At 38.5% G+C, this 21,305-nt stretch overlaps 1 protein-coding gene across 12 annotated transcripts in view; it reads left to right on the top strand.

Moving 5' to 3' along the window:
- Positions 1 to 21,305, top strand: part of arvcfb (ARVCF delta catenin family member b) — a 492,749-nt gene that overhangs the window by 412,589 nt on the left and 58,855 nt on the right. For 9 of the 12 annotated variants that reach the window (XM_062051626.1, XM_062051621.1, XM_062051620.1 and 6 more), the window contains 2 exons: positions 7,017 to 7,034; positions 15,850 to 15,921. The exons of 1 other annotated variant lie outside the window; for it this stretch is intronic. In XM_062051626.1, coding sequence (XP_061907610.1) covers positions 7,017 to 7,034; positions 15,850 to 15,921 — 90 coding nt within the window. The remainder of the gene's footprint in view (positions 1 to 7,016; positions 7,035 to 15,849; positions 15,922 to 21,305) is intronic. 2 more of the 12 variants (XM_062051624.1, XM_062051623.1) reach the window with 1 other exon arrangement.

The raw sequence follows: 21,305 nt of genomic DNA, 5'->3' as shown, positions 1-21,305 counted from the left end.
CCTTTTAATCCGGTGTGCCTTATATATGAAAAAGGATCAAAAATAGACCAGTCGTCAGCAGTGCGCCTTATAAACCGGTGCGCCTTATATATGAAAAAAGATCAAAAATAGACCAGTCATCGGCAGTGTGCCTTATAATCCGGTGCGCCTTATATATGAAAAAGGATAAAAAATAGACCAGTCATCGGCAGTGTGCTTTATAATCCGGTGTGCCTTATATATGAAAAAGGATCAAAAATAGACCAGTCGTCAGCAGTGCGCCTTATAAACCGGTGCGCCTTATATATGAAAAAAAGATCAAAAATAGACCAGTCATCGGCAGTGCGCCTTATAATCCGGTGCGCCTTATATATGACAAAGGATCAAAAATAGACCGGTCGTCGGCAGTGCGCCTTATAATCCGGTGCGCCTTATATATGAAAAAATATCAGAATTTGCCCATTCATCGGCAGTGCGCCTTATAATTTGGTGCGCCATATATATATATGAAAAAATATTTTAAAAAATAGACCATTCATCGGCAGTGCGTCTTATAATCCGGTGCGCCTTATATATGAAAAAATATAAAAAATAGCCTAGTCATCGGCAGTGCGCTTTATAGTCCGGTGCGCCTTATATATGACAAAAGATCAAAAATAGCCCAGTCATTGGCAGTGCGCCTTATATTCCGGTGCGCCTAATATATGAAAACATATCAAAATTCGACCATTCATCGGCATTGCGCCTTATAATCCGGTGCGCTTTATATATGAAAAAAGATTTAAAAAAATAGACCAGTCATTGGCAGTGCGTTTTCTAATCCGGTGCGCTTTATATATGAAAAAATATCAAAATTTGCCATTCATTGGCAGTGCGCCTTATAATCCGGTGCCCCATTTATATATGAAAAAACATTTAAAAAAATAGACCATTCATCGGCAGTGTACCTTATAATCCGGTGCGCTTTATATATGAAAAAAAAAAATAGACCAGTCATTGGCAGTGCGCCTTATAATCCGGTGCGCTTTATATATGACAAAGGATCAAAAATAGACCAGTCGTCGGCAGTGCGCCTTATAATCCGGTGCGCCTTATATATGAAAAAAAGATCAAAATTTTCCCATTCATCTGCAGTGCGCCTTAAAATCTGGTGCGCCATATATATGAAAAAATATTTAAAAAAAATAGACCATTCATCGGCAGTGCGCCTTATAATCCGGTGCGCCTTATATATGAAAAAAATATCAAAATTTGCCCATTCATCTGCAGTGCGCCTTAAAATCTGGTGCGCCATATATATGAAAAAATATTTTTAAAAATAGACCATTCATTGGCAGTGCGTCTTATAATCCGGTGCGATTTATATATGAAAAAAGATCAAAAATAGACCGGTCGTCGGCAGTGCGCCTTATAATCCGGTGCACTTTATATATGAAAGAAGATCAAAATTTGCCCATTCATTGGCAGTGCGCCCTATAATCCGGTGCGCCTTATATATGAAAACAGATTTACAAAAATAGACCATTGATCGGCAGTGCGTTTTATAATCCAGGGCGCTTTATATTGGACAAAAGATCAAAAATAGACCAGTCATCAGCAGTGCGCCTTATAATCCGGTGCGCCTTGTATATGACAAAGGATCAAAAATAGACCAGTCGTCGGCAGTGCGCCTTATAATCCGGTGCGCCTTATATATGAAAAAAGATCAACATTTGACCATTCATCGGCAGTGCGCCTTATAATCCGGTGCGCCCTATGGTCCGGAGAATACGGTATACAGAGTGAAATAATTGCCTCCCAGCAGGGTGTTGTCAGCATGATGTGTCAGGTGTGACGCTCCTTGTCACACGCCATGTTCACATGCTCCGCCAGCGACACAACAGCATTATCTCGCCGCTGTACGACGAGGATAACGGCCGCCATTAATCAGTCGCCCAATGAGGTGTCATTTCACGCTGGTGACCGCCGCTCTCCTAACGACTCAATGGGAGGAATCCTTCAAAATCATAAGTGTGCAAAAGAAGGTTGCACGTAAGCAGGCTTATAAAGTAAGCAATTATCCCCATAAACACGTCGCCGGGTGGAATAAGGAGTGGTGTGTCGCTGCTGCAGGTGTTCTTCCCAAGAGGAACATTAAATATAGCCGTAAAGAAGCTCGCCAATGTTGTTAAGCGACATTGTTGCCAGACATGTTGCCTCCTCTTCACTTTAATGTCACATTCAGTGGGAATGAAAACATAGCATGATGATGAGCACTGGCACAGCTTTGCTTAGTTAATGAGCAGTCTGCAATTAACAGCACTTTCTCTCTTCTTCCTTCTTTTCACGCTGGGAGTTTAATGACGCACGTACACTGCAAAAAGTCACTGTTCAAAAACAAGAAGAAAAACAACAAAAATGAGGGGTATTTTACTTGAACTAAGCAAAATTATCTGCCAATAGAACAAGAACATTCGGCTTGTCAAGACTTTCCAAAACACGCAAAATTAGCTAACCTCAATAAACCCCAAAATACCTTAAAATAATATAATAATAATATTCTCACTAATAACAAGTGCACTTTTATTTTTTTATTTTTTTAATTATTATTATTATTTTTATTTTTTATTTTTATTAATGTATTAATCAATCCAACAAAACAATACACAACAATACCATAATAATGCAATTCAATTCCAAAACCAAACAGCAACATTCAGAATAGCAAATAGCAATGAAGTGTACCAACTTTTTTTTTCTTTTTTTTTTAAATGTTTATTTTTTTAATAATAGGTCAAAACAGATTATTAAAATTTTTTTTTTTAAATGTATTTATTTAAAAAAAAATAGTATTAATCAGTCCAACAAAACAATACACAACAATACCATAATAATGCAATCCAATTCCAAAACCAAACCCGACCCAGCAACATTCAGAATAGCAATAAAGTGTACCAACTTTTTTATTTATTTATTTATTTATTTTTTAAATGTTTATTTTTTTAATAATTGGTCAAAAAAATAAATAAAAATAAATTTTAGATTACTAAAAAAATCGTCATTTAGATGTTTTTTTGAAATTATTTATTTAAAAAAATGTTTTTTATTAATCAATCCAACAAAACAATACACAACAATACCATAATAATGCAATCCAATTCCAAAACCAAACCCGACCCAGCAACATTCAGAATAGCAATAAACAGAGCAATTGAGAGCAATTGAGGACACACAAACATGACACGGAAAAATCTATAAGTAGTGAAACAAAAATGAATATTATCAACAACAGTATCTATATTAGTAACAATTTCAAAATAGCCGTGATAAAAAATCCCTCATTGATATTATCATTAAAAACATTAATAAATCAAAAATGAACAATAGTGTCACAGTGGCTTACACTTGCATCGCATTTTTTTTTTCTTCTTCCTTCTTTTCACGCTGTGAGTTTAATGAAGCACCTACACTGCAAAAAGTCAGTGTTCGAAAACAAGAAAAAAATAAAATACAATTAATGGTATCTTACTTGAACTAAGCAAAATGATCTGCCAATAGAACAAGAAAATTTGGCTTGTCAAGACTTTCCAAAACAAGCAAAATTAGCTAACCTCAATGAACCCAAAAATACCTTAAAATAAGTATATTCTCACTAATAACAAGTGCACTTTTTTTTCCTTTTTTTTTTATTATTATTATTTTTATTTATTATTTTTTTTAAATAATTTATTAATCAATCCAACAAAACAATACACAACAATACCATAATAATGCAATCCAATTCCAAAACCAAACCCGACCCAACAACATTCAGAATAGCAATAAAGTGTACCAACTTTTTTTTTTTTTTTTTTGGAAAAATGTTTTTTATTTTTTTAATAATTGGTCCAAAAAAAAAAAAAATGTTTTGATTACTAAAAAAATCGGCATTTAGATGGTTTTTTAAATTTATTTATTTAATTTTTTTTTTATTAATCAATCCAACAAAACAATACACAACAATACCATAATAATGCAATCCAATTCCAAAACCAAACCTGACCCAGCAACATTCAGAATAGCAATAAAGTGTACCAACTTTTTTATTTATTTTCTTTTTCTTTTTTTTTTTAAATGTTTATTTTTTGTAATAATTGGTCAAAAAAAAAAAATTTATATTTTAGATTACTAAAAAAATCGGCATTTAGATGGTTTTTTTAAATTATTTATTTAAAAACATTTTTTTCATTAATCAATCCAACAAAACAATACACAACAATACTATAATAATGCAATCCAATTCCAAAACCAAACGCGACCCAGCAACATTCAGAATAGAAATAAAGTGTTTTTTTGAAAAAAGGTTTTTATTTTTTTAATACTTGGTCAAAAAAAATATATATAGTTTTTTTAAGATTACTAAAAAAATCGGGATGTATTTATTTAAAAAATACGTACACTGCAAAAAGTCAGTGTTCAAAAACAAGAAAAAAAACAAGAAAAATGAGGGGTATTTTATTTGAACTAAGCAAAATTATCTGCCAATAGAACAAGAAAATTCGACTTGTCAAGACTTTCCAAAACAAGCAAAATTAGCTAACCTCAATGAACCCAAAAATACCTTAAAATAAGTATATTCTCACAAATAACAAGTGCACTTTTGTTGGAAAAAAAAAATCTAATTTATTGTTCTTAATGGAAAGGCAACAAGGCAAGCGCTTGTTACTCTCGGGGTCTCCTAGCCGCTCAGGCAAATCATATTGTCTAAAAATGCATTTTTCCATGGATAACATGACATCATCGCGCCAACTGCATGCTCTTTCAGTCAATTAGTGCGCATATATACAGCCTTTTATTGTAATTTTGAAAAATTTATCTGAATGTGCATGAACTCTTTCTGTTCAAAATTGTTTGAAATGTCACCCTGCAAAAAGTCAGTGTTCAAAAACAAGAAAAAAAAATACAAAAATGAGGGCTATTTTACTTGAACTAAGCAAAATTATCTGCCAATAGAACAAGAAAATTTGGCTTGTCAAGACTTTCCAAAACAAGTAAAATTAGCTAACCTCAATGAACCCAAAAATACCTTAAAATAAGTATATTCTCACTAGTGCACTTTTCTTGGTAGAAAAAACAAATATGAGACCTTTTTGCTCAATATGTTGAAAAATATTCTTAAATGAAGTAAATGCTAGTGCCATTATCTTGACATAATGATATGCGCTCGGCATTACATTTCTTGAAACCAGCAAACTTATACTAAAAACTAATTTATTGTTCTTAATGGAAAGGCAACAAGGCAAGCGCTTGTTACTCTCGGGGTCTCCTAGCCCAGGGGTCGGCAACCCAAAATGTTGAAAGAGCCATATTGGACCAAAAATACAAAAAACAAATCTGTCTGGAGCCGCAAAAAATTAAAAGCCATATTACATACAGATAGTGTGTCATGAGATATAAATGTAATTAAGAGGACTTAAAGGAAACTAAATGAGCTCAAATATAGCTACAAATGAGGCATAATGATGCAATATGTACATATAGCTAGCCTAAATAGCATGTTAGCATCGATTAGCTTGCAGTCATGCAGTGACCAAATATGCCTGATTAGCACTCCACACAAGTCAATAACATCAACAAAACTCACCTTTGTGCATTCACGCACAACGTTAAAAGTTTGGTGGACAAAATGAGACAGAAAAAGAAGTGGCATAAAACACGTCCTAGAAAGTCGGAGAAAGTTATACATGTAAACAAACTATACGGTGAGTTCAAGGACCGCCAAAATTAGTAGGACAAAACGGCGCTCGGCAAATACTCGAATCAGTGAAGCATGTTTAATATAAACAGTGTGATTTATAACAATTAGGGAGGTTTGTGTCATGTTTGTCCTCATACAGAAACCATATTAAAACAAAAAATATATTTTTTTTCCCCTCATCATTTTCCATTTTTCATACATTTTTGAAAAAGCTCCAGAGAGCCACTAGGGCGGCGATAATGAGCCGCATGCGGCGCGGGTTGCCGACCCCCGTCCTAGCCGCTCAGGCAAATCATATGGTCTAAAAATGCATTTTTCCATGGATAACATGACATCATCACGCCAAGTGCGTGCTCTTTCAGTCAATTAGTGCGCATATATACAGCCCGGGCCCCCGACAAATTGTAATTTTGAAGAATTTATCTGAATGTGCATGAACTATTTCTGTTCAAAATTGTTAGAAATGTTAAATGTTTAAATATTAACTGTCAGTTTACTGTACTGTGCCAACTGTACTACTATATGAGTATGTGTTTTCTATTGTTTCATTGAAAATAAAACAGCAAAGTCCATTTGGCTGTCATCTGTTTTAATTATGAGACACAATTGTGTCAAAATCATGATTTTTTTTTTTTTAATGCTTGAAATAAGAAATGATGACTTTAAAAACGTAGTTTTCTACTTGTGAGTGTTGATGACACAGCTTTGCAACAGTTGATATTCTAGTTTCAAGCATGTTTTACTCAATATAGCTCATCAAATCTCAGCAACAAGCTGTAATATCTTACTGAGATCATTTAGGAGCAAAACACTTAAAACAAGTAAAACACTCTAACATAAAATCTGCTTAGTGAGAAGAATGATCTCATCAGACAGAAAATAAGCAAATATCACCCTTATTTGACATATTTCACTTTTTGCCGTATATAAAGCTTGTGCTGTTGTTAAGAATGTTTTTTTTCATTCCGACTAACTTGAAGAAAAATACTTTTAACAATCGAGTCTTTCATTTGACTGTCGTCTGGACAGAAATATTACAGGCTCTTTGAACTCAACACTTATAGACTACTAATGGCTCCACATATTTTCTCCTCTCCCTCTTAAAAGTACTTCATGATTATTTTTCTCTCTTTAATCTTTTTCCGAACTCCTTCTCCGCTCGATCTCGTCTCCTTTTTGCACAAACGATGACTTGTTGTTTATTTTCCCCTCCAGCATATTGTTGTTGTCATGTAATAAGCATGGCTTTTTCACCATGCCCTTTCTCTCTTGTATGTGTTCTTTGTGTTCTTTGGGCTGCTGCTTCCGTGGCTAACTGTAGAGGAATGGTTTAATCAAGGTGAGTGCCCTACTAAACCTTTTCTTCAGTTGTCCTGGTCCAATCCAACTCCCGCCTCTCATTCCTATAAAATATCAGTGAGAAGTAGTCATGAGTGGAATCCTTTTCAACTTATATTCAATTGAATAGACTGCAAAGACAAGATATTTAATGTTCACACTGAGAAACTAAATTGTTTTTGTGCAAATAATCTGGCACAGGGGCATGTTCACCACTGTGTTACATGGCCTTTCCTTTTAACAACACCCAGTAAAGGTTTGGGAACTGAGGAGACACATTTTTGAAGCTTCTCAGGTGGAATTCTTTCCCATTCTTGCTTGATGTACAGCTTAAGTTGTTCAACAGTCCGGGGGTCTCCCTTCTGCTATTTTAGGCTTCATAATGCGCCACACATTTTCAATGGGAGACAGGTCTGGACTACAGGCAGGCCAGTCTAGTACCCGCACTCGTTTACTATGAAGCCACGCTGTTGTAACACGTGGCTTGGCTTTGTCTTGCTGAAATAAGCAGGGGCGTCCATGATAACGTTGCTCCAAAACCTGTATGTACCTTTCAGCATTAATGGTGCCTTCACAGATGTGTGAGTTACCCATGTCTTGGGCACTAATACACCCCCATACCATCACACATGCTGGCTTTTACACTTCGCGCCTATAACAATCCGGATGGTTCTTTTCCTCTTTGTTCCTGAGGACACGACGTCCGCAGTTTCCCAAAACAATTTGAAATGTGGACTCGTCAGACCACAGAACACTTTTCCACTTTGCATCAGTCCATCTTAGATGAGCTCGGGGCCCAGCGAAGCCAGCGGCGTTTCCGGGTGTTGTTGATAAATGGCTTTTCGCTTTGCATAGGAGAGTTTTAACTTGCACTTACAGATGTAGCGAACGACTGTAGTTACTGACAGTGGTTTCTGAAGTGTGGTGATGTCCTTTACACGCTGATGTGGCTTTTTGACGCAGTACAGTCTGAGGGATCGAAGGTCCGTAACATCATCGCTTACGTACAGTGATTTCTCCAGATTCTCTGAACCTTTTGATAAAAATACGGTGAAATCCCTAAATTCCTTGCAATAGCTGGTTGAGAAATGTTGTTCTTAAACAATTTGCTCACGCATTTGTCGACAAAGTGGTGACCCTCGCCCCGTCCTTGTTTGTGAACAACTGAGTATTTCACGGAAGCTGCTTTTATACCCAATCATGGCACCCACCTGTTCCCAATTAGCCTGTTCACCTGTGGGATGTTCCAAATAAGTGTTTGATGAGCATTATTCCGTTTTCTTTGCCACTTGTGCCAGCTTTTTTGAAACATGTCGCAGGCATCAAATTCCAAATGAGCTAATATTTGCAAAAAAATAACAAAGTTTTCCAGTTTGAATGTTAAATATCTTGTCTTTGCAGTCTATTCAATTGAATATAAGTTGAAAAGGATTTGTTGTATTCTCTTTTTATTTAGCATTTACACAACGTGACAACTTCACCGGTTTTGGGTTTTGTACATGACTGAGTGGTGCTTTGCTCAAATGACTAATTACAACAAAACATAGAATAAGGGCCTGATCTACTAAGATCCAAATAATATGCAAAATAGCTTACACATTATATACAATTGTATGTACAATTTTATATAATGTTGACTGCGTGTATAATTAAAAACAAATTTAAATGCAGATTTTGCATGTATGACACTGCAAAAAGTCAGTGTTCAAAAACAAGAAAAATTAAATAAAAAATTAGGAGTATTTTATTTGTACTAAGCAAAATTATCTGCCAATAGAACAAGAAAATTTGACTTGTCAAGACTTTCCAAAACAAGTAAAATTAGCTAACCTCAATGAACCCAAAAATACCTTAAAATAAGTATATTCTCACTAATAACAACTGTACTACTATATGAGTACGTATGTTCTATTGTTTCATTGAAAATAAAACAGCAAAGTCCATTTGGCTGCCATCTGTTTTAATTATGAGACACAATTGGCGACGTTTTCTTTGAACTGTTTTGTAACCAAAGGCGATGGCTGTTTACGACCCCCCCTCCCTTTAGAAACAGCTGTTGCCATGTAATCAGGGAAAGTCGAAATAAAAGAGGAGACGTACAACGGTATAGCTCGGTTGGTAGAGCGGCCGTGCCAGCAACTTGAGGGTTGCAGGTTCGATCCCCGCTTCCGCCATCCTAGTCACTGCCGTTGTGTCCTTGGGCAAGACACTTTACCCACCTGCTCTCAGTGCCACCCACACTGGTTTAAATGTAACTTAGATATTGGGTTTCACAATGTAAAGCGCTTTGAGTCACTTGAGAAAAAGCGCTATATAAATGTAATTCACTTCACTTCACTTCACAATCTTTCGTCAGAGCGTGGTGGGAGACTGTGCGAGAGTACAGGTCTAGGCGTTTCTCCTCATTGAGCCAAATTTAATTCTGTCTCTGTTTGATTCCTTGCTTCTTGTCTTGTTTAATAGAGGTCATCAGTGTTTGAACCTGACAACTACTATATGAGTACGTATTTTCTATTGTTTCATTGAACATAAAACGGCAACGTCCATTTGGCTGTCATCTGTTTTAATTATGAGACACAATTGTGTCAAAGTCATGATTTTTTTTTCATGAAATAATAAATGATGACTTTAAAAAAGTAGTTTTATACTTGTGAGTGTTGATGACACAGCTTTGCAACAGTTGATATTCTAGTTTCAAGCATGTTTTACTCAATATAGCTCATCAAATCTCAGCAACAAGCTGTAATATCTTACTGAGATCATTTAGGACCAAAACACTTAAAACAAGTAAAACACTCTAACATAAAATCTGCTTAGTGAGAAGAATTATCTTATCAGACAGAAAATAAGCAAATATCACCCTTATTTGAGATATTTCATCTTACTTAGATTTCAGTTTTTGCATGAAACAATAGAAAATACGTACTCATATAGTAGTTGTCAGGTTCAAACACTGATGACTAGAGATGTCCGATAATATCGGCCGATATATGCGTTAAAATGTAATATCGGAAATTATCGGTATCGTTTTTTTTATTATCAGTATCGTTTTTTTGTTTTTTTTGTTTTTTTTTTAATTTATTAAATCAACATAAAAAAACACAAGATACACTTACAATTAGTGCACCAAGCCAAAAAACCTCCCTCCTCCCATTTACACTCATTCACACAAAAGGGTTGTTTCTTTCTGTTATTAATATTCTGGTTCCTACATTATACATCAATATATATCAATACAGTCTGCAAGGGATACAGTCCGTAAGCACACATGATTGTGCGTGCTGCTGCTCCACTAATAGTACTAACCTTTAACAGTTAATTTGACTAATTTCCATTCATTACTAGTTTCTATGTAACTGTTTTTATATTGTTGTACTTTCTTTTTTATTCAAGAAAATGTTTTTAATTTATTTATCCTATTTTACTAATTTTTTTAAAAAGTACCTTATCTTCACCATACCTGGTTGTCCAAATTAGGCATAACAATTCCACGACTGCATATATCGGTTGATATCGGTATCGGTTGATATCAGTATCGGTAATTAAAGAGTTGGACAATATCACATATCGGCAAAAAGCCATTATCGGACATCCCTACTGATGACCTCTATTAAACAAGACAAGAAGCAAGGAATTAAACAGAGACAGAATTAAGTTTGGCTCAACGAGGAGAAACGCATAGACCTGTACCCTTGCGCAGTCTCCCACCACGCTCTGACGAAAGATTGTACGCCTCCTCTTTTATTTGGACTTTCCCTGATTACATGGCAACAGCTGTTTCTAAAGGGAGGGGGGTCGTAAACAGCCGTCGGTTACAAAACAGTTAAAAGAAAAGGTCGCCTGTAGGGGGGGGGGTCCGGTCCTCCTTCCTTTCCGCTTTGTAGATCTCGGGTCAAGACAAAATCTTCCTGTGGATTACAATAGCTCAAAGAAACCCACCCCTTCGTGTCGCTTCCCATCCTACACAGTGGAGTTTTACACGCCTTTTGATTGGTAAGATCAAAGACGGCTTTTGTCTGCTCGCCGGGAACTCATTGAGGCACAACGTTCTGTGATAACTTCGATACAATTATTCTGACACTTGTTATTAGTGAGAATTTACTTATTTTAAGGTATTTTGGGGTTCATTGAGTTTACTGGTTTTGGAAAGTCTTGACAAGCCAAATTTTCTTGTTCTATTGGCAGATAATTTTGCTTAGTTCAAATAAAATACCTCAAATTTTTATATATTTTTTTCTTGTTTTTGCAGCGTAGTCTGACGTAGCATCATCCACGATGCTGTTCCTTTAAGCTCATTTTGCTTGAAAATGCGAGTTTAATTTAATTAAAATTGTGCAGCTTAAAAGTTAATTACATACCACGACTGTAGTCATAAATATGTAATTAATTGATCAAAAGCTTTGTAAATGTACCATACTAAAGCGCTGTGTGCTTATGCTGAATCACTCATTTCTTTTTGGCCACTTTGAGTCGGAGGGTTTCTTTCCTGAAGGGAAGCAATCGCTCCTTGCTGCCATTATTACCCCGTCTGGGAAATGGTGTGGCGTGAATGAGCTTGTGTGTAAATCTCCGTCCTGTCTCATGGGCGTTATCGTGAGCGTGCAAGAAGACCATTAGTTAATTAACAAGTTGTAATCACCACGCCCACTCCCATTTCCTTCACGTCCTTGCATTAGTGAAGGTGTTTCCCGCACAGGAAGTGCTTGTTTGTACATGTCATCATAACAAGCCAACAGACAAGATAAGACCTAGTACAGTATATTTGACTTTAGGTTTTCTTGTGCAGGACACTTGACTGTGAAGGTCATTTGAGTGTCATAGCATCACTGCCTCACTGGCTATTATGCCACCAATAATATACCAATCATCTTTTATTTATAGTTTGTGACAGAGTGATTGGAGCACATACTTGTTGGTCACAAAAAAACATTCATGAAGTTTGGTTCTTTTATGAATTTATTATGGGTCTACTGAAAATGTGAGCAAATCTGCTGGGTCAAAAGTATACATACTGTTATGTATTTAACAGGGGGAGGTGACGGCAACAGACACCAGGGGTTATTTTTTAGCTCCACGATTTATTATATTTATAGACCATATATATATATAATAATTAGAGATGTCCGATATTATCGGCAGATATATGCGTTAAAATGTAATATCGGAAATTATCTGTATCGTTTTTTTTATTATCGGTATCGTTTTTTTTTTTTTTTTTTTTTTTTTTTTTTTTTTAATTAAATCAACATAAAAAACACAAGATACACTTACAATTAGTGCACCAACCCAAAAAACCTCCCTCCCCCATTTACACTCATTCACACAAAAGGGTTGTTTCTTTCTGTTATTAATATTCTGGTTCCTACATTATATATCAATACAGTCTGCAAGGGATACAGTCCGTAAGCACACATGGTTGTGCGTGCTGCTGGTCCACTAATAGTACTAACCTTTGACAGTTAATTTTACTAATTTTCATTCATTACTAGTTTCTATGTAACTGTTTTTATATTGTTGTACTTTCTTTTTTATTCAAGAAAATGTTTTTAATTTATTTATCTTATTTTACTAATTTTTAAAAAAAAGTACCTTATCTTCACCATACCTGGTTGTCCAAATTAGGCATAATAATGTGTTAATTCCACGACTGCATGTATCGGTTGATATCGGTATCGGTTGATATCGGTATCGGTAATTAAAGAGTTGGACAATATCGGAATATCGGATATCGGCAAAAAGCCATTATCGGACATCCCTAACTACCACCACTAGGGTTGGGTATAGTTTGAATTCGAACAATTCCGATTCCGGTTCCGATTCTTTGTTTTGATTCCGATTCCTGGCGATTCTCGATTCCGATTCTTTTAAGAGGCAGGGTCAAAAAAAATTTAGGATGGAAGCAGCGTTGGTTGGGCCCGCATATTTGGCAGGTGCTAGTTGCTGAAGGATGTCAATCTATGAAATGTAGGTCTAAGTGAGACCTACATAGAGGTTTTTGTTTCATATCTCTAAGACGTTCCTACCGGAAGTTACAAGCAGTTGTGTCTGTGTTTTCCTCCGAGGAGCAGTTTTGTCTCTGTTTTATTCAAAATTTGCGCCGGAGCGCAATTTTGAGTTTTGGGGTTCGTTTTTTTTCTTAGATCGCAATTTCCACCAGTCCTGATGTGTGTGAAAAGTAAATATAGATCTAAGTGAAACTTACATAGAAGTTTTTGTTTCATGTCTCTACGACATTCCTACTGGGAGTTAGAGGCAGTTTTGTCTGTGTTTCCTTCCTAGGGGGTGCTAGAGCGCAATTTTGAGTTTTGGGGTTTGGTTTTTTTGATTAGATCGCAATTTTCGCCAGTCTTGATGTGTGTGTCCAATTTGGTGAGTTTTGAAGTATTTTAAGGGGGTCAAATTACAGCTCAAAGAGACAAAAATGAGTGTTTTTAGTAAATTTTTGTCTTGAAGGGGAAATTGCCAACTTCCTGTTGGTTTTTGCCCGAGGACGTTGGATTATGAAATGTAGGTCTGAGTGAGACCTACATAGAGGTTTTTGTTTCATGTCTCTACGACCTTCCTAGTGGGAGTTACAGGCGGTTTGTTTTTGTTTTTCCCTAGGGGGCGCTAGAGCGCAATTTTGATTTTTGGGGTTTGGTTTTTAGACTAAAGTGTTGTGTACACGTTTTTTGATGTGTGTGTAAAATTTGGTGAGTTTTGAAGCATGTTAAGTGGGGCAAAGTAGTGCACAAAGCTGCGGAAGAATAATAAAAAAGAATAATAATAATAATTAAATGGGAAATTGCCAACTTCCTGTTGGTTTTTGCCCGAGGATGTGTCATTATGAGTTTTAGGTCTAAGTGAGACCTACATAGAGGTTTTTGTTTCATGTCTCTACGACCTTCCTAGTGGGAGTTACAGGCGGTTTGTTTTTGTTTTTTCCCTAGGGGGCGCTAGAGCGCAATTTTGATTTTTGGGGTTTGGTTTTTAGACTAAAGTGTTGTGTACACGTTTTTTGATGTGTGTGTAAAATTTGGTGAGTTTTGAAGCATGTTAAGGGGGGCAAAATAATTTCACACATAAGTCGCTCCTGAGTATAAGTCGCACCCCCGGCCAAACTGTGAAAAAAACTGCGACTTATAGTCCGTAAAATACGGTATGTCCCACATTTAGTTTTGTAACAAGTATTAATCACAGTATTAACTACTATGATCTTTACTCTAGTCGCCATTGTTCACTATTACTTCACATTACTGCCCCCAGCGTAAGTCAGGACTTTGGGAAGGCCATTCCAAAACCTTAATTCCAGCCTGATTTAGCCATTCCTTTACCACTTTTGAGGTGTGTTTGGGGTCATTGTCCTGTTGGAACACCCAACTACGCCCAAGACCCAACCTCCGGGCTGATGAGTTTAGGTTGTTGATTCATCTGACATCACATGGACAAAGATAAGACCTTCTGGAGGGAAGTTCTGTGGTCAGATGAAACAAGAATTGAGCTGTTTGGCCACAATACCCAGCAATATGTTTGGAGGAGAAAAGGTGAGGTTTTTAATCCCAGGAACACCATGCCCACCGTCAAGCATGGTGGTGGTAGTATTATGCTCTGGGCCTGTTTTGCTGCCAATGGAACTGGTGCTTTACAGAGAGTAAATGGGACAATGAAGAAGGAGGATTACCTCCAAATTCTTCAGGACAACCTTGTTGGGTCGTGGGCGCAGTTGGGTGTTCCAACAGGACAAAAAGTGGTAAAGGAATGGCTAAATCAGGCTAGAATGAAGGTTTTAGAATGGCCTTCCCGAAAAGTCCTGACTTAAACGTGTGGACAATGCTGAAGAAACAAGTCCATGTCAGAAAACCAACACATTTAGCTGAACTGCACCAATTTTGTCAAGAGTGGTCAAAAATTCATTTTCAGTAGACCCATAATAAATTCATAAAAGAGCCAAACTTCATGAATGTCTTTTTGTGACCAACAAGTATGTGCTCCAATCACTCTATCACAAAAAAATAAGAGTTGTATATACATACAAACCCCGTTTCCATATGAGTTGGGAAATGGTGTTAGATGTAAATATAAACGGAATACAATAATTTGCAAATCACCGTATTCCGTTTATATTTACATCTAACACAATTCCCCAACTCATATGGAAACGGGGTTTGTATATATATATACCTACATAATAATAAATGTGTGTATGTATATATATATATATATATATATATATATATATATATATATATATATTAGGGCTGCAACTAACGATTAATTTGATAATCGATTAATCTGTCGATTATTACTTCGATTAATCGATTAATAATCGGATAAAATAGACAAACTACATTTCTATCCTTTCCAGTATTTTATTGAAAAAAACAGCATACAGGCACCATACTTATTTTGAATATTGTTTCTCAGCTGTTTGTACATGTTGCAGTTTATAAATAAAGGTTTATTTAAAAAAAAAAAAAAAAAAAGCCTCTGCGCATGCGCATAGCATAGACCCAACGAATCGATGACTAAATTAATCGGCAACTATTTGTATAATCGATTTTAATCGATTTAATCGATTAGTTGTTGCAGCCCTAATATATATATATATATATATATATATATATATATATATATATATATATATATATATATATATATATATATATATATATATATATATATATATATATATATATATATATATATATATATATGTACACTACATGTACTAGTCTCTGATCTTTGAAATGATATTATGCTCTGTCTACATTTTAGATCGTGAGCTCCTTTTTTCCAGTGTATGACGTCGTGTCTTCCTCTCTCTCTCCCCTATCCAGGTAGAAAAAATGGTGAGAATGACAAAAACTATGACACATTGGATCTTCCCAAGCGTACGGAGCCATCTAAAGGTAGGCGCCCTACTATCAAGCACAATATGCTAAAAAAAAACACACCGTTTTGTGTTCCTGAGCGCATGTGGTGATATCCTTTGCAGTACTGCCTGAGGGATCCAAGGTCCGTAATATCATGGCTTACGTGCAGTGATTTATCCAGATTCTTAGAACCTTCTTAGAAATGTGGACTCGTCAGACGACAGAACACTTTTCCACTTTCCATTAGTCCATCTTAGATGAGCTCGGGCCCAGCGAACCCGGTGGTGTTTCTGGGTGTTGTTGATAAATGATTACTGACAGTGGTTTTCTGAAGTGTTCCCGAGCCCATGTGGTGATATCCTTTACACACTGATGTCGCTTTTTGATGCAGTACCGCCTGAGGGATCGAAGTTCACGGGCATTGCCGCTTACGTGCAGTGATTTCTCCAGATTATCTGAACTTTTTGATGATATTACGGAGCGTGGATGGTGAAATCCCTAAATTCCTTGCAATAGCTGGTTGAGAAATGTTGTTCTTAAACTGTTCAACAATTTGCTCACGCATTTGTTGACAAAGTGGTGACCCTCGCTCCATCCTTGTTTGTGAACGACTGAGCATTTCATGGAAGCTGCTTTTATACCCAATCATGGCACCCACCTGTTCCCAATTAGCCTGTTCACCTGTGGGATGTTCCAAATAAGTGTTTGATGAGCATTCCTCAACTTTATCAGTTTTTTTTAAAACATGTTGCCGGCATCAAATTCCAAATGAGCTAATATTTGCCCAAAACAACAATGTTTTCCAGTTTGAGCGTTAAGTATCTTGTCTTTGCAGTCTATTCAATTGAATATAAGTTGAAAAGGGTTTGCAAATCATTGTATTCTGTTTTTATTTACCTTTTACACAACGTGACAACTTCACTGGTTTTGATGCAGTTGTCAAAGCAGTCAGGTATTACAAGTTTGCCCGACTTTCTTACCTCACTCTAGGCCTCCGTCCCTTTACGTGTTTTCTGTTGTTGAGATGTGTTCCGCTGTCCTCAGTTTAGCTCACAATCACACATTGAACAGATGAAAAAAAGTGGCGTTTAATGTGGAATACATCTCTTGTCGGGTTCAAACACTGATGACATCTAATAATCAGACAAGAAGCAAGGAATCATGCAGAGACAGAATTCAATTTAGCTCATGAGGAGACACGTGTTTTGGGCTGTATTCTAGTTACAGATCCAAACTACGTTCTAAAAGTCAAGCCCGCGCGCCTCCTCTATTTATTTGGAAGGGCCCTGTTACATCACTAAAGCTGTCGCTGAGGTAAGGGGGTAATCTCGACAACTCCAATTAGACACAATATATCCATCCATCCAGACTTCCCTCTCCCCAGCCACTTGGTCCAGCTCTTACTGGGGCATCCCGAGGCGTTCCCTGGCCAGCCGGGAGACATAGTCTTCCCAACGTGTCCTGGGTCTTCCCCGTGGCCTCCTACCGGTCGGACGTGCTCTAAACGCCTCCATAGGGAGGCGTTCGGGTGGCATCCTGACCAGATGCCCGAACCACCTCATCTGGCTCCTCTCCATGTGGAGGAGCAACGGCTTTACTTTGAGCTCCTCCCGGATGACAGAGCTTCTCACCCTATCTCTAAGGGAGAGACCCAAACTCATTTTGGCCGCTTGTACCCGTGATCTTGTCCTTTCGGTCATAACCCAAAGCTCATGACCATAGGTGAGGATGGGAACGTAGATCGACCGGTAAATTGAGAGCTTTGCCTTCCGGCTCAGCTCCTTCTTCACCGCAACGGATCGATACAGCGTCCGCATTACTGAAGACGCCGCACCGATCCGCCTGTCGATCTCACGATCCACTCTTCCCCCACTCGTGAACAAGACTCCGAGGTACTTGAACTCCTCCACTTGGGGCAGGGTGTCCTGCCCAACCCGGAGATGGCACTCCACCCTTTTCCGGGCGAGAACCATGGACTCGGACTTGGAGGTGCTGATTATCATCCCAGTCGCTTCACACTCGACTGCGAACCGATCCAGTGAGAGCTGAAGATCTTGGCCAAATGAAGCCATCAAGACCACATCATCTGCAAAAAGCAGAGACCTAATCCTGCAGCCACCAAACCGGATCCCCTCAACGCCCTGACTGCGCCTAGAAATTCTGTCCATAAAAGTTATGAACAGAATCGGTGACAAAGGGCAGCCTTGGCGGAGTCCAACCCTCACTGGAAACGGGTCCGACTTACTACTGGCAATACGGACCAAGCTCTGATACTGACACAATATATGATTATACAAAAATGCAAATGTGTTGACGCTGGTGATATCGCCTTGTCTCTGCTCTGTCTGCGTCACGGCGGTGTTCGGCCTCAGCAGTCAGCAGGCCCAGTCTGGACACAGCACTGATAAAGACGGCTGGCAGTCTTTTGGACCGTATCTGTGCCAGCTTGCACAGATACAAAAATACCACTTCAGCACAATTGACAATCATTTATAGCAACGGCCCTTACGCATAAAGTTAGTGTGATAACAAATACATAATTATTCCAACAATCTCACTACTCGGTTTTGTTTGATGTGTCTGAGCACTGACAAACTGTACTACAGTATTGCATTGCATAACGCTCTTTGATATCATCCCTCAGGAGATCTGTATTTGCGGAATAATGAATGCACACCATTGTGCTATCAGCGTCAACACACTCCGTCGCGTCGTCGCTCGGAAAAAAATCAGAGTCGCGATTGAATTAAGAAAAATGAGCCGCACTTCTATTCTTCCTCTCTGCTGTTGTCGCTGAGCATAAAAATGCCGTGTGACACCAATCGGATTCTACTCATCTCCCCGGCAAAATATCTCAGCAAGGCTGCAGGGAACAAAATAATGCCCCCGAAGGCACGATGAACGGTCTGCCGCAGTGAGAAAATGTGTTCAGTCAGATCCTTTTTCGAGATAAAGCATGTTTGTAACAATTAAATGCTGCAAAGTGTCTCGGGACGAACCCGCTTTGTGCTGCGTCTTCAAGCTATCTCACGACTCTTCCTTCTAAATTCCAAGTAGCGGCTGCACATACTGTAACTGCGCTCTGTTTTTTGTCCGTGTGGAATTTAACACCCAGATAGTAATGCTGACTTTAGGTCTGTCGGACGTTTTAACTGCTGCTCCCGAGCGTCATTCACCCAGTTGTTCACACTGAATGCACCGGTCCGACGCTACCGACGCCTCCCTGAATGCCTCCCCCTCTTTCTCACTTCCTGCCGTCACATTTCATAGCAAGGTGAGACCTAATTACTAGCGCTGCCTTCCTGAACTCGCCTCGCACACGTGTCAAATAACGCCTTCGGTGAAGAAAAATATACACATAAACAGGTTGCATATACAGACTTAGACTTAGGCCCCCGTTTATTACTTACCCGTTTACCGACTAAGGTTATCCAGGGTAAATCCCACCTAACCTTATGGTCAGGTTCAAACATTGATGACATCTATTAAACAGGACAAGAAGCAAAGAATCAAACAAAGACCGAATTCAATTTGGCTCAATTTGAGGAGAGACGCTCGGACACTGTACCCTTGTGCAGTGTCTCAGCACGAAAGATTGTACGCCTTCTCCTTTATTTGGACTTTCCCTGACCACATGGCAACAGCTGCTTCCAAAGGGACGTGGGTCGTAAGCAGCGTTGGCTGTGAAACCTGGAAACCCACCAAATCAATCATCCATAAACTACAAGTGTTTATTAACAACTGTCTCAGGTACATACTGAGGATTTGGTGGACCAACAAGATATCAAATGTAGACCTGTGGAGACGCATGAACCAAGAGCAAATTGAAAATGAAATCAATAGCAGAAAGTGGGGATGGATCGGCCATACACTTAGGAAGGATCCGAGAAACATAGCAAGACAAGCCCTGGACTATAACCCTCAAGGCAAGAGGAATCCAGGGAGACCAAAACTCAACTGGAGGAGGTCCACTCTTGATGAACTGACCAAGATGGGGATCTCCTGGCAAGAAGCGAACACCATCGCACAGAAGAGAGTGAGGTGGAGATCCATGGTAGACGCCCTATGCTCCCAAGGGGGCCAAGAGGATTAAAGTAAAGTAATATACAGACTTAGACTTAGGCCCCCGTTTATTGCTTACCCATTTACCGGCTAAGGTTATCCAGGGTAAATCCCACCTAACCTTATGGTCAGGTTCAAACATTGATGACATCAACAGGACAAGAAGCAAAGAATCAAACAGAGACAGAATTCAATTTGGCTCAATTTGAGAAGAGACGCTCGAACACTGTACCCTTGACAGTGTCTCAGCACGCTCTGGCGAAATATTGTACGCCTCCTCCTTTATTTGCACTTTCCCTGACCACATGGCAACATCTGCTTCCAAAGGGACGTGGGTCGTAAGCAGCGTTGGCTGTGAAACCTGGAAACCCACCAAATCAATCATCCATAAACTACAAGTGTTTATTAACAACTGTCTCAGGTACATACTGAGGATTTGGTGGCCCAACAAGATATCAAATGTAGACCTGTGGAGACGCATGAACCGAGAGCAAATTGAAAATGAAATCAAAAGCAGAAAGTGGGGATGGATCGGCCATACACTTAGGAAGGATCCGAGAAACATAGCAAGACAAGCCTTGGACTATAACTCTCAAGGCAAGAGGAAGCCAGGGAGACCAAAACTCAACTGGAGGAGGTCCACTCTTGATGAACTGACCAAGATGGGGATCTCCTGGCAAGAAGCGAACACCATCGCACAGAAGAGAGTGAGGTGGAGATCCATGGTAGACGCCCTATGCTCCCAAGGGGGCCAAGAGGATTAAAGTAAAGTAATATACAGACTTAGACTTAGGCCCCGTTTATTACTTACCCGTTTACCGGCTAAGGTTATCCAGGGTAAATCCCACCTAACTTTATGGTCAGGTTCAAACACTGATGACATCTATTAAACAGGACAAGAAGCAAAGAATCAAACAGAGACAGAATTCAATTTGGCTCAATTTGAGGAGAGACGCTCGGACACTGTACCCTTGGACAGCCATCCACAAGCTCAGCACGCTCTGGCGAAAGATTGTACGCCTCCTGTAGGGATGATGTTCGAAACCAGTTCTCCCGGTTGTTCGATAAGAAAAGAACCGATCGATAAGAAAAGAACCGATTCCATGGACTCGAATCCCTTTTTGAGAACCGGTTCCCGTTATCGAGGCCACTATAGTAAAGAAAAAGAGTTGGTTCTTTATTCGAATCCCTGGGAACGAATCCCGCCCCACAAGAAATGCCCTGTGGAACATCACAGGAAATGACATAGCTTAGTCATTAGATGGAGCTACGTCATTTCCTGTGATGTCACACAAGCAGCAAAAATAATGGACCGGAAAAAATGCCTCAAGGCATGGCTATTCACCTATAGTGATCAC

Source organism: Entelurus aequoreus, linkage group LG06, assembly GCF_033978785.1.
Source record: "Entelurus aequoreus isolate RoL-2023_Sb linkage group LG06, RoL_Eaeq_v1.1, whole genome shotgun sequence".
Lineage (NCBI taxonomy): Eukaryota > Metazoa > Chordata > Actinopteri > Syngnathiformes > Syngnathidae > Entelurus > Entelurus aequoreus.
This window is presented reverse-complemented; position numbering and strand designations above follow the sequence as displayed.